The sequence below is a fragment of the Hirundo rustica genome, chromosome 7 (genome assembly GCF_015227805.2).
Source record: "Hirundo rustica isolate bHirRus1 chromosome 7, bHirRus1.pri.v3, whole genome shotgun sequence".
Classification (NCBI taxonomy): domain Eukaryota; kingdom Metazoa; phylum Chordata; class Aves; order Passeriformes; family Hirundinidae; genus Hirundo; species Hirundo rustica.
This window is the reverse complement of record NC_053456.1, coordinates 18,506,515-18,520,799: the sequence shown is the minus strand read 5'-3', so window position 1 is coordinate 18,520,799 and position 14,285 is coordinate 18,506,515. Positions and strand designations below refer to the sequence as shown.

The 14,285-nt window shown below is 34.3% G+C and overlaps 1 protein-coding gene across 2 annotated transcripts in view; it reads left to right on the top strand.

Moving 5' to 3' along the window:
* Positions 1–14,285, top strand: part of LOC120754911 (sodium channel protein type 2 subunit alpha-like) — a 61,114-nt gene that overhangs the window by 36,782 nt on the left and 10,047 nt on the right. For both annotated transcript variants that reach the window (XM_058421284.1, XM_058421283.1), the window contains exons 15-20: positions 312–485; positions 1,327–1,683; positions 3,516–3,968; positions 10,073–10,190; positions 11,287–11,441; positions 12,591–12,764. In XM_058421284.1, the coding sequence (XP_058277267.1) occupies positions 312–485; positions 1,327–1,683; positions 3,516–3,968; positions 10,073–10,190; positions 11,287–11,441; positions 12,591–12,764 (1,431 nt within the window). The remainder of the gene's footprint in view (positions 1–311; positions 486–1,326; positions 1,684–3,515; positions 3,969–10,072; positions 10,191–11,286; positions 11,442–12,590; positions 12,765–14,285) is intronic.

The window sequence follows — 14,285 nt, the reverse complement described above, 5'->3', positions numbered from 1 at the left end:
GCGTGTTATCTTGCTGGGGAAAGTTCCTTAAATTAGATGGATGGCAAATATAAGGAGCAAACTGGAGGCCTGGTAGGAATAGCTTATTCTTCAGTAGATACTAAATGTATCTTAGCTTTAACTGACATTTCGTATTTATGCTACAGCTCATTTTGGTGTTGCCACTTACCTTCTTTGTGGGGTTCAGCTTGTGATAATTTTACGTAGTGACATCCTGCTGTAAGAGGATTCAGTTGTTCAGTTGTTCCTTATCTGCTGGTTCAACTTCTTCATATTCATCCAAAAAGTAACAATAAAATTCTTTTCTTCAGGTTTTTATTGGAATTTTTGCAGCAGAAATGGTTCTCAAGATAATTGCCATGCATCCTTTTAATTATTTCCAAGTTGGCTGGAATATTTTTGATAGTGTTATAGTTACTCTTAGTTTGGTGGAGCTTTTTTTGTCAAACGTGGATGGATTATCCGTTCTCCGATCATTCAGATTGGTAAATAATACATCTGCATTAATTAATGAATTATGTTTGTACTTCAACTCTATTCATATAAATCAGACACCTTTTAGCATTAAGTATACTTTTTAGTAAGCGACACAGGATATCTCTGCAGGCATATTTTAAAAATTATTTATCGTTGAATACTACATGCCATTTTATTGTTCAGAAGCAAATATTCTTTTGAGGGAAAGAGCTGTAATTTTATTGTTTAAACGTGAAGGGTAAATGTCAGTGAAATGTCCAATTTGTTTAGCATATGTTGAGAAATAGAAAACATTTGTAGTCTTATTGACTTTCATATCTGGAAATAGCAAGAAGGATAGAGGTGTTCTTTTAAAATGTAGGAATTATAAAATTAACGGGTTCAATAAATTTTAAGAAGATTGATTTTTCTTTTCCCCTTAGCAAAAAAAAAGAAAAAAAAAAGAAAAAAAAATCTTTATTTTATTAGAAAAATATTTTTATTTGTTTCTACATGTAATGTCCAAGGTGTATAACATATTCAGAATCCACTGTCTGAACAAATACAACCAGTGTACTGCTTCTTTCATGTGGAAAATAATAGATATGCTAAACCTGCCACCCTCCCCCCACAAAAAATACCAAAAAACCAACCCAAATAAACAGGAACAAAAAGCACAAGGTCTAAAATTCATTACATGTTAAAAGTGTGGGTTTCATGAAACGCTATGAAAGTTGTGGTTGTTGGAATCATGTTGAAGTTTCTTCTTTTTGCTGTTGCTGAGAGTCACTAGTTTGTAATACGCTGTCATGTTTATAGCAATTTTTGTAACTACTGCAAATAATGCCTGTATTTTTTTTTTTTCCCCAGTTACGAGTTTTCAAATTGGCAAAATCTTGGCCAACCCTAAATATGCTGATTAAGATTATTGGCAACTCCGTGGGGGCTCTGGGGAATCTGACCCTGGTGCTGGCCATCATCGTGTTCATTTTTGCTGTGGTTGGGATGCAGCTGTTTGGGAAAAGCTACAAGGAATGCGTCTGCAAGATCTCCAGTGACTGTGAACTTCCTCGCTGGCACATGCATGACTTTTTCCACTCTTTCCTGATTGTGTTTCGAGTGCTGTGTGGAGAATGGATCGAAACCATGTGGGACTGCATGGAGGTTGCAGGCCAAGCCATGTGCCTTACAGTCTTCATGATGGTCATGGTGATTGGAAATCTGGTGGTATGTAACCAAAATAATTTTACAATTAATTTAGAATATGAAAGGTAAGAGAACCAGTAATTAATTACAAAAGTATTATTAAATGTGATTTTTGAGTATGATTTTTATTATGTTGGATCCGTTATGAGTGTGGGTTTTGAAACTGAGTTTTCTGTTTGTTAGATTTCTGATCCTGTCTAGAGTCCTCAGTTTGGAGGACGAACCCCCTCTGGGTCCAGAGTGCAGTTTAGAGGATGTGGATGAAATTGTGCAACACGGGCTGTTCAGGGTATTGTGAACTACCCCTGGTTGCCTAAGGAGGGAGAGAAGAGCAAAGGCATCCCCAGGGTTGGACTTCCAGGGTGGAAGTTTCCTGTTTGCAGAGGAGGATATAGCAGGGCTTTTCTCCCTACCCAATTTAGTCATTGCTTCCAGTCACACATAGGCAGGTTATCGGGCCTTTTTTAAAAACTTTTTCTGGTCTTTCATGTCTAAATGACTGCCACTGCATTCTTAAGACTCTGAAATGTATGCCATTTGGAGACCTGCTTGCTGCACAGCCAGCATTTTACACAAATGGAGTGATGAAACTTGAAAACTTGAATTAGAACAAAGTTGTTAGGCAGAAAAAAAAAACCCAGATCCAATTACTTCAGGTTTTCTTTTGCTTCTTCACTTTTTGCTTCCTATTTCATAAGTGCTTTCTACAGATACTTCTAACATGGCCTGTACTATATCTACTTTTTTCTTTTTCAAAGGAAAGCATCAGATTGGCACTAGTTTGTATGAGTATAAATTTCTCTTTTTAAATGTTTTATATTTTTTAACTTGCCAGTATTTAAGACATTCTTTGCTCTGCCTATTGCTCTGCTTTTCTCATTCCCTGTTATTCTAAATCTCTGCTTTAAACAACTGTCAGTAGCAGAGGAGATTTTAAATTAGCCACTCTAGAAGTATTCTTTAGGAATGAAATTTCTGAGGGGTATAGGGCAAGTATCTTTAAACCAAGCCAGCACTGCTTCAAGTTGCACAGTCACTTGCTTCAGGATTTTCTATTAATCTATTGTCTTATAATGAAGAGAACTATGAAGCTGTTTGGTTAAACTCCGTAAGTAGTTTTCTAAACCAGAAGATTGAACTTCGTGGAATGAAATATCCACATATGAATATTTCCACAGTGTTTACTATATTCTGATTTTATTCTGTAGCTCTAGGAAAACTCTTTACATGAGCAGACATCCCAGCTGTATGTTCAGGGCTGTTTTACCCATTTGTCTTTCTGTGTTCCCAGCACTTTTTTTTTTATTTATCTTCCAAGCTGATAGAAGAGCTGATTTGAAGATTTTAAGAGCTGGTACTCTGCTGCTTTGGCATTTGAGTTCCTGGTAACCTCTGGGCTTTTATAACTGATATATGTTCTATGTTTTGTCTTGTTGTGGGAAAAGGTTGACTTGGGTGTTAAGAGACGGTGCATTCCTCATTTTTTATGTTGCATACAAGTAAATATTTGTGTGAGTTTGGACCAGCACATAGAAAATGTGTTTTCTGTGCAGATCAAAGTGCTGCAATTTGCCAGAAAAGTAAATGTGCTGAATCTGTTCAGACAGTACCAAAGAATCCTTAATTTCTGACCTTGTACAAACATAAGTAATGTAAAGCCGCAAAATCTCCTTTGCTGAGGTATAGGGAAGGTATTGTGCTTAAATTGTATTTGTGGTTTTTTTTACTGTCTACGTTAAGAATCGTATACTGTAAATGAAAACACAAGGCCTGTGTTCATAATGGGTTCCTAAGAAGCATGTGAATGAAAAATGAAAAAAAAAAATCAGCTCTGTTTTTGGTTTTGTTTTTAGGTATTGAACCTATTTCTGGCCTTGCTGCTGAGTTCATTTAGTTCAGACAACCTTACTGTTACAGAAGATGATAATGAAGTGAACAACTTGCAGATTGCCGTTGCAAGAATTCAGAAGGGAATAGATTATGTGAAGAAAAGAGCAGGTGAATGCATCCGAAAGTCTTGTTTGGGAAAACAAGCTGTTGTAAATCAAAGAACATCAATGGATCAGTTGAGTGATGAGAGAAACCACTGCATTTCCAATCGTACTGTCACTGAACTAAGGATAGATGCAAACTATGGCAAAAATGAAAATGGAATGGCCACTGTTATAGGTGGCAATGATTATCCATCATTCATAAACAACCCAAGCCTTACTGTCACAGTACCAATAGCTGTTGGAGAGTCTGATTTTGAACATCTGAATACAGAAGAGTTTAGCAGTGACTCAGATTTGGATGAAAGCAAGGAGGTAAAATTTAAATATTATATATTTTGGATGAATGAATTATACTATCTGTCTTGTTTCATGGTATAATTCTTCCTGCTTAGAAATGCACGGCAATTGTAAGTCAAGATTCTTGGACTGTACCGAGAGAGAATAATCTGAAGTGGGAAAGTGGAGTTGGAGAGATTAGGAAATCCTGGAAGAGCTGTATGAATTTATGTGAACCCATTTATAAAGATGTTTGAAAAGCAAACTTTACAAAATTGTTAGATGAATAGAGAAATTAGTATATATGTACAGAATAAACAGTGTCAAAAGAGTGTTTTGTTTTTGTAATTGTTTCTGTGAACTACAAATGTAAGTAAACTGTTATTTAAAAATATTTGAGAAGATATTAATAAAGAATATTAATACTCTTTAAGGAAAATCAGCATTACTTTTACTGGATAAACTTAGCAGAGGTGCTTACTCAGGCTAATGAGAGCAGTAACAACAGTTTTCCTATTCTGAAATCAAAATAATGAGGGAGAGCCAAGGGACCAATGTTTGTATTATAAGGTGAATGTATCAACTAAAAACTCAGGAAAAAAATAGAATTATTGAAGGAAAAAATATTAAGTTCTTACTTGTTTTGGGGAGTTTTAAATTAGTTACTTCTGAGACAACTGATTTTAAACTGGGACATCTCTAGACTGTAGAAATTTGTCAGCAGCTTCAGTCTGAGGGGAAAAGCAAAATCACGGATTTCGGCAGGATTTTGAAAGACACTAAAAGGTCAGATTGCAATCTGTGGCTTGAGCAGACTGTGTCTGGTATCACCACCTCTGGCACCTGAAGACATGAGGACATAAATAGAATCTCGTCGCTTGTGCAGACAGCTGTACTCCAGTCTGGATTGGTTTCTCTGGATTGTTTTGGGTTTTTTTGTGAGGGGGTTTGTGTGTGGTTGGTTTTTGGGCATTCAGTTGATGAGCCTGAGACATTTTTGATTGGTTGTGGTTTTTTAGTTTTTCAGGTGTTTTGTTTTGAACTGGCAATTAATTTGCTAGTATTACTTCCAAAGTTAGAAAATATGTTCGTTCCAGTGAAGTGTAGTGAAATTAAATTTAGAAAGGTGTAATAAGGTACTCTTTAAGTCTTTCTTTTATTGCAGAGTACAGTGTTCAGTAGTATTACACTTATATTTATTATTTCAGTAGCTTGTTTCCTGATCCTTGATTTGTTCCATCTACTTTTTGGAGAATGTGTTACTGCAGATATTACATTGACCGCTCAGTTGAGAAGACCGTAGATTATTTAAGAGGATTCTTTAAAGCAAAGCAAACAGTATTAGTATTGTTTAAAATATTAATATTAATTGTTAATTATGTAATGAGGCTATAATGTTTGCTGAATAGCTACTACAATGTTTTCGTATTATTAATCTGATTGAAGGATACTGGATTTCTTAGTGTTTTAATAAAATTTGGTTTTGTGGAAGGAATATTTAATGAATCTGAGTAATTTAACTTTAAATCTACCACTTGCCTGGAAATTAGTCTTCAGTTGAAGACACTTATTTTTCAGTATTTTATGATTTAGAATTGAGTGACAAAATCTGTGCCTTCTTACCTCTGATATTCAAGGTGATATATAAGCACTATCTGTTTATAAGATACTGTTACCTAGTATCAACTTTGACTTGCTCAGGTTTGGAAAACTGGCTGAGAATTGGTAACCATAGGAGATACATAAACTTACACAAACCCCCCTGATTTCATGTGCACTTGTTCATAGCCAGTAGGGAAATTGTCCTTCATCTTGTACTTCAGCTCTTTCTTTCAGACTTCCCCTTTAAATGGAGCATTTGTTACATAGCTACGCTATTTGATGAATCCTTGACAAGTTATTACTAAGAAGTGAGATCAGATTTATACCAGAAGATAAACTGAGGAACTTAGAGGTTTATTGCTAAATGTGAGGTTTTGTTTCTCGTTGCTATGTCTGCTACAATCCGTGATGCACCTTAAAGTATTTGAATTTTCTTTTTTTTTTTTTTTTTTTTTTTCCTTTCTGAATCATTCGGTTAAATATTTAAAGATGCTGGGAAAAAATTCTAATGCGGAAGTTTCCGTGTTTAACATGGTATGATTTACTTTTTGTTTTGCCTGCAGCTTTTTTCTGAAAGAAAGGACCTAAATGTGTCTTATTTAGCGTCTAGTGAAGATCAGGAATAACCTTGAAAATCAAAAACAATGAGAAATATATTTCTGTTATTTTAAATGTTTAAATGTTTTGAAGGATACCTAAAGCTGAAATACACATACTGTGGGCGCATCTGCATGTCTTTTTCGTTTGGGCCTTTCTTTTCTGTTTTTTTTCTGGAGGAGGAGGTTTTGAGGGTGAAGGAGTTTTTGGGGGTGGTTTGGTTTTTTGTTTGTGGGGTGTTCTTTATGTTCAAGCCCAAGTCCAGTATACATCTATGAACTCCTGGTGTTCTGCTGATCTAACGTCTTCCATAATATATTTGGATATGCTAAAGCTCTAATCCTCACCTAAAAATGTTTTGCAAATGTGTGACATATCTAGAAAACTCATATTTTAAGTAAGTAGGAATCCACACTTTTGTTTCCAGTGCTCAAACGACTTCAAGGGTACCATACTTTAATTTCTTTGCGTACCATTCTTCTCACAGGAGTAAAATCAAGCTGGATCAGTCAAGACTGGTGCTTTTAAACCAGGCAGAGCAACGTGTCAGCATGTTTACACAGGTTACATAAACAAATCATACATATTTGATCACTTCTGAGATGGATTGGCCTGCATGCTACTCAGCTACAGTACCTTTTCCCCCATATGTTGCAATGTGGTGGGAACATGTGCAGCCACTCTGTAAGCTGAGTCCCATGACTCACATCACAGCATGACTCAGGACAACACCAACATGTTCTCTCCTTGTTACATCTTTGGTATTTTCTGTACTATTTCCGTGGCATAACTTGCATGCTTTGTAAGTTTTATTATTGTTAACCGAATTATTGGGCATCAGCACTTTTCAAGATTAAAAGAGGTTAACAACCTAGGATTTTATTACAATGGAAAGATTGTCCTCACTTGATGTTTTCTGTTCATCTGTTGTACCACGTTTTTAGCTGTCATGTAATTATGAACATTTTCTGATCACGTTCATTTGACCAATACCTCTGTAATATTATATATATACAGTTACTTGTATGCTAAAGTGTTCATGTATTTGATATAAATTGTTTTGTGTTTGTTCACAGCGTTTTTGTAATTCACATTTCAGTTTTCCCATATAAGAGAAGCTAAAGTATAGGATGAAAGATACACTCCTAGGAACAATCAAATGTATTTTTTTAAAACATATGCACAGTTCCTTTGAATATGGATCTAATGATTTAGTTATATTCTCATAATGAAGTTTATATATGTCTGCAAGGTTGGAATATATTATTTAAGTTTTGTTCTTCATCATGAATAATTGTTTCTTAGTAAACTTAACCAAGTTGCTTTATTTTTATAAGGACAAACATAAAACATTAGTCAAATTTTCTATGCAGATGTCTAAAGTCTGGATGGTTTAAAACTATAAATAAGGATGTTTAAACAAGAAAGAAACATCAAATAGGAAAATTTGAATAAGGATAAAATTAAGAAAATTTTTAAAATGACAAAATAGGAACTACTACACTCCCAAACCTCTAAATTCAGAAACTCTAGAATCATAAAACCCACAAAGTTTTTTATTTAGCTTAATTGTACCAAGCTATGCATTTCTTATTCCTGGTGATTTTTTCTCAATGGTTTGACAGTTCTGCTCTTTACCATTTAGGGATCATTGAGGTAATGCTTTTGCAAATACAAATTTTGTTTGTATGGTTTTGTTGTGAAATCTTGCATTATATTCCAAGTATTCTTTTGCACTGTGTTATATATTGGAAGTATTTAGGTCCCTCTTTTGTGTCCGAGGGCATGGTAAACTGTTCAGAGGGAGTAGAAAAATATCTTTCTAGGGATTTTTTGAAGCTATTTTTGAAAAGACACTTCGATAGAGAAGAGTAGAATGTGGTAATATCCCATCCTAGCAGTCCCAGGTATGAGGGGAAGAGTCTTATTTGATGGATATTGATGATGTGACACTTCTCCTGACTCGAGCTCCTGCTTGCATGAGTCTGGACAAGTGTAGAGCAGCATGCAAACCAGTAAACTGGGAACTTCCAATCATTTGACTGAAAAATACACCAATCTTTTTCATTTGGATGTCACTTTGTCTTACTTACCCTTCCCTCCATAATAAGGGAGAAACTCTTCTATGCATATTGATTTTTACCATCACTTTTCATGTTGTTTTTGTTGTTTGCTACCTGCATCTTAGTGAAAAGTATGAGCCCCTCACATAAAAAAGACAACCAATGTTTAATTAAATGTATAACTCTTCGAGCAGTAGAATTATACTCTACACCATCTGTGGAAGAAAGAGAAAACCAGACTATCTGGTTTATGTCAAAATAGTTCATGGAATCTCTAGTTTTATTTCTAGAGTAAAGAAAATTGCCTTTTGTCATTAAAAATAAGTTTTAAAAACTCTGATTCATCTACCATGAAATATATAACTTCATGTTCTAAACACATTGATTCTTTTCAGTTCCTTTTGTGTTTGTGGTTGTTCATCTTTTATTCTTTCATTTGAATTAATGTCATCTGCTCAAACAGTGTACTAAGCTTACAGTTCAAATTACTCAGGGTACTTCACATTGCTTTAAATTTTTATTAGTAATATGATGCAAAACTTTTTTATTCTTAAAAAGTATATATTTTAAAACTAATAATTTGACTTATTTAATTAAATGTTTTTGTTTACTCACCACCACTGCAACATTTTGCAATATGTATTCTATGTCATGGAATGATGAAAGCAGCATAATAATAGAATTGTGGAGCGCATATTGTGCTATCCCTGGGTTCAGTAGAAGTAATGACAGGAAAAGTTGTTTGCCGTGAATATTGCTATTTTGAAATTATTTTGTTAAAAAGAAGAGACGTGTTCACCATAAACATAAGTAATGTGGGAGTTCTATTCCAGGCAATCAGTTTGTAAAGTAATAGCAAAGTAGCCAATATAACAAAACCATTTTTAATAAAAGTTAATACAGAATGCTGGGTTATTTATTGTTATTATATTGTCTGTCTTCTTTCACAAACATAAAATTTTTTAATACCAGACATAATCTTGCCCTTTCACATTTTACTGTTGAGGTGTAAATACAGCTTGGATAGTAACTTGTCTGCATTTAGCTCTTAAATATCACTTAATCAAAAAAATCTAACTAAATTATTAAAAGCGTTGTTGAAAAAACCAAGGCTGTTTTATAAAGCATGCTTACATCATTCCCTACAGACATTTATTTGTGTGACTTCATCAACTGATGTTATATACTTCTTGATAATAACATTGTAAAATGTCAGAGAATGCTGTGACCAAAACTACTCTGATTTAGTTTGGTACTCATACTTAATTTAAGTGTACAGGACACCACATCTTCCATTAAAATCTCCAGATCTCTGCAATACATAGGCAGATTAAAAAATAATAAATTAAGGCTTATTCCTGTATTGGATGGGGAGAGTTGTGTGTGTGTGATTGTTTTTATCTTTAGGGATCATTTTAATAATGTGACTTATGTAATATTAATTATTTTTTTAAAACCCCCAAAAATATTTCTGGGTGTTGACTGTACAGGTATGTGTACCAGAGTAATGGGTAGTTTCAGAATGCACAATGTACTACTTTGTGCATTGGTGAAAAAGAATGCAAATAAATGCCAGTTGAAATGTATAAGAAAGTAATAGTAGAAAGAAAAATAAATAGAATATGTATCAGCAAATCAACTTGCTAACAGTTAACTATCTGGAAATTTTGAAATTCCATGCTCTGCAATCTCTAGATAGAAAGTGAATGATTTATGCACATTTCAACAGCATTGACTGCTACATGTGGGTGTTTTTTTGTATTTCTGTGGAAAAGTATTGTTCTTCTTACTGGCATATGGTGTTGCATGCTTAGTTAATTATACTTCTAAAAATATAAATATTAATAAAGTAAAAATATAATTTAACTTTATTTCCAGAAGCTAGATTTTTCCAGCTCATCAGAAGGAAGTACAGTTAATTTAGCTGTCTTTGGAGAAGAAAAAAGTGAAACTGAATCAGAAAAAGCATCAGAACTGCAGGCATGCTTTACAGAAGGTATGGAAATAAAATTTGGGCTTAGCAATAAGTTTTGCTTGTTTGCAACAAACATTGGCAGTTCAAGGAAGCTATTTGCTACAGCAGTCCTGGATCCTAGTTCATCAAGTCTTAGGGTATGATAATTTTGCCTGTTGTAGATGTCTGTTTTGCAGACATCTTTGATTTAGGCTAGGACTTTTGTCCTTTGAAGTATTTTTTTTACTCATCCTTATAAAACCAAAATTGTCAGGTTGGGGCTGTATTGACTATAGCAAATACTTAATTAAAAAAAAAAATAAAAATCCAGCGAACAAATGTACCTTTCTCAAGTGATTTGAAATATATTACAATTCTTGCTTATCCTTTGTTATGTGATACCAATTCATTTCTGGGCATAAGATTAATTTTTTCATAATGTAAACATTTTGAGTGGTTGAAGGTAATGTAGTTCATGTTCTTCACAGTGGCAGCTGTTTTATCTGAGATGATGAAATATAGTGTAACTTACTTGTAACGTATTAACTTAATGACACTTAACAGGAAAACTAGAATGCCTTTGGGACCCCTTAAGGTCATGTCAACTTGGTTTTGTTTCTATGTGATTAATAATTTTTAAAGAATTAAGGAGGCTACTCTTGGCTAGGCAGATACTGAGGTTCATTGCTAATAATGCCTTCAGGGCCCATGATAAAGCAAGGAGCTCTCCAATGTGAGGCAAATTTCTGTGGACAGTTGCCACAAATCTATATCACATTGGAAAACCTCTCATAATCTCCTGTTAAAACATTTGTTTATGTAAAGAGGTATCCTTAGTCAGCCCTTGGAGCATCAGTTGTTCTTCAGTATAATAAAAATTGTATTTATGTCTGATTTATTTGAACCTTTCCTAAAAGGTAAAAGTTCTTTTAAAAGAAGCTTCTCTACTCTTAAAAAAGTTAATGTGATAAGTTGCTATGTATGCTCTGTTTCTCCTCCCTGACAATTTGCATGTGTTCTTTAATTATCTGTATATAAACTGAATAATATATATTTTTAAATGTGTTTGTAAATGAAAATTAGCTCAGGAAAATGAAAATTCTACCATGTAACAGTTTCTTAATTTTTGTGGTATTAGGCTGTGTAAAGAAGTTTAAATGCTGTAAAGGCAATAGGGAGAGCACAAGAGGAAGAATCTGGTGGAACCTTCGAAAAACCTGTTACAAGATAGTAGAGCACAACTGGTTTGAATCATTCATTGTCTTCATGATTCTTCTCAGCAGTGGTGCTCTGGTAAGTAGAGCTTGCACCCATAGAAACAGTTCCTGTAAAATGTTTTATCAAAGTTAATATTATAATGTGTATTAATTAAGAATAAAACACAAAGTTATCTTTGAAGAGAATTTGGAACTAAATTCCCAGAATATTTTGGGTATTACATTTAATTTACATTACATTAAAATTTTGATGAATTCAAGGTAATGTGTGTGTTTATGAAAAGGATTATGCTAAAAATCTTGTTTAAGAAAATAAAAATCAAGAAAAGAGAAATGTATGCATGAAACAATTATTTTACTTAAAGTGAAAATTGTCCCCAAAAGCAGATACTGAATTAATCACGTTCTTAGTTAATTTTTTTGCTACAGTTTTAGTTGTAGGACTGTAGCATAGGAATTCTGGAATTTCTTTATACTGTTCTTAGTGACATTTCATGCTTCACATATTTGGGTTCCTTTTGGTTACTGGTTGACATAGGATTTGCTATATATTGTCCTGGTCTCTGCTCCAGCACCTGAAGCACCATGTACTTCCCTTCCTTCTTCTCCGATCTTGGCGTGTGCAGGGTAGTTTCTCTCGCTTTTTTCCTTCCGTGCTCATACTGCCATGCAGTGTTTTGCCCTTTCTTAATCGTGTTTTCCCAGAGGCACTATCAGCTTCATGGTTGTGCTCCGCTGTTTCCTGCGTGGGATCTATTGTGGAGCTTGGTACGAAGCAGTCCCCTGGTCTCTTCTCACAGTGGCCACATATACAGCCTCCCTCTACTAAAACCTTGCCATCAGCACCTAAGGCTGAAATTCACTAGAGATCATCAACATAATATCTGGTCTCTTTTGTTAATTAAAGTTGTTGTAATAATGAGACTGCCTTCTGACAGAACCTGTCTGAGCTTTTCAGACTGAAAAATAATTCTGTGTTGACTATTATTGAAATCTCTAAAAATCTTTTTGGCAGCCTCAGACTTTATACTGTAATTCCATTTTCAAATAATAAAAACCTAAAATGCAGAAAGAATCTAATTGTAATTTCTGTTATTTTGGTTTTTCAAGGTAAAACATCTGGAGTTGATAGTGATTTTACTTCACTGTTTTCATTTTGTTCAGGCTTAATTTGTAATTTTCAAAGACTTTTCAGTATCTGACTTATATTTAACCTTATATGTAGGCTTTTGAAGATATATATATTGAACAGCGCAAGACTATAAAAACCCTTCTGGACTACGCTGATAAAATCTTTACTTACGTCTTTATTCTGGAAATGGTGCTAAAATGGGTGGCCTATGGTTTTCAGACTTACTTCACTAATGCTTGGTGCTGGCTGGACTTCCTGATTGTCGATGTAAGTACTATGCTTTCTAAGGGGTCTGTTTCTGTTGTTTAGGCAGGTCATTTTATGTAACTTCCATTTGATAGAGATATATGCAGTGAATAATATAAATTTGGTTTAAAGGAACAGAAAATTACATACTGATGAATGAGATCCTGCTGCAATTATCCAGAGTGTAACTAAATCTGCCTTTGTGTTGTCATTGACACCATGTGTTCTGTGGTTTACTGTGCGTGGTTCCAGCTGGTGAGGGAGCACTTTTTACTGATTTGACTTCAGTCTGCTGGATGTGGCAGCAGAGAGCGAGGAGGATGCAGACACAAGAAAAGAAGGAAATTTAAGTGAGCACATGGGGTTGGGCATTTGGTTCTGGTCTTAATGAGGCACTGACAAAGAACTGCAGGGGAGAATTTTTTTTCACCAATAACATTAAAAATTAGTGTTGATATTGCACTCCAAAGAAACTAAATTAGTGACATTGCATGATACGTTCATTTAAAGGAGTTCTTTTTGTGAAGATGTTCAACAAGTGGACAAAAGAAAATTCTGTTGATTGACTGGTATCTGCAATCTAGGACAGAGACTTTGTCCCCTACCAGTAGAATTAAAACTTAGCTAATGCTTTTTTAAAGAGGTTTTTTGGGGGGAGAGGCACAAGTGGTGTTTGTTATTTGTCTTCCTTATTTACCTGTGCTTCTCTTTTCAGTGAATCCCCATTCTTAGCAAATGGACTAACTCAGTGGCATGAGAAAACGTGATATGGCTTTTCTGGGATATGCAGTTTCCTGCTTTTTACTTTCCTGCCTCTCCATTTCTTCTGTTGTGAACACCCGGTTTATACTTACACCAAGTATAAAGTCAGTGTATTCCCAGAACAGATGTACTGACCTGTAGGGAACTTAGCAAGTATAAGGGTCCTCTCCTAAGATTAAATTTTCCAAAACAAGATAACCTTTGCACACAAAAGGAAAAAAAGTTAAGACTGTCTTTGAGTAAGCCTGAATGTATATTTGCTGTCTTTGTAGTTGCTAAACCATTCTGTTTCTTCTTTATTATAATTTAAGTGTTTAGTGAAAAATTATGATAATTTCATAATTAATGGGAAATAAGCAGCAATCATCTAGATAGATTCTGTCACCTTTGCATAAAATTGTTGATGCCATATTTTAGATTCTTTTCATATTATGAATAACTGGTTCTGTTTCCAGAACCTTGTGATACTTAAATTTGGAATTTTTTTTCCTTTACAATGGTCATTGGTAAAAAAAGAAAGTTAAACAGTAATAAATAACTCTGTTACTATTTAAGGAGTATTCAGAATTAGTGTCTCTGTGCAAGCCTGTATTGGGAAAGGTTGGTTTTGAATTGAGTTTTAAGATCGACTCTTCTGATTAGGCATACCATACATCCATGTGGATAGGTATGGACTCTTCATTTTTTCAGCGCTTTCATGTAACCTTCGTAATCTTTTGTTTAGAGTGTCTGCATTTTGTGTCCCTGTAGTAGCAGATTATATAGCAATTCATGTTGGGG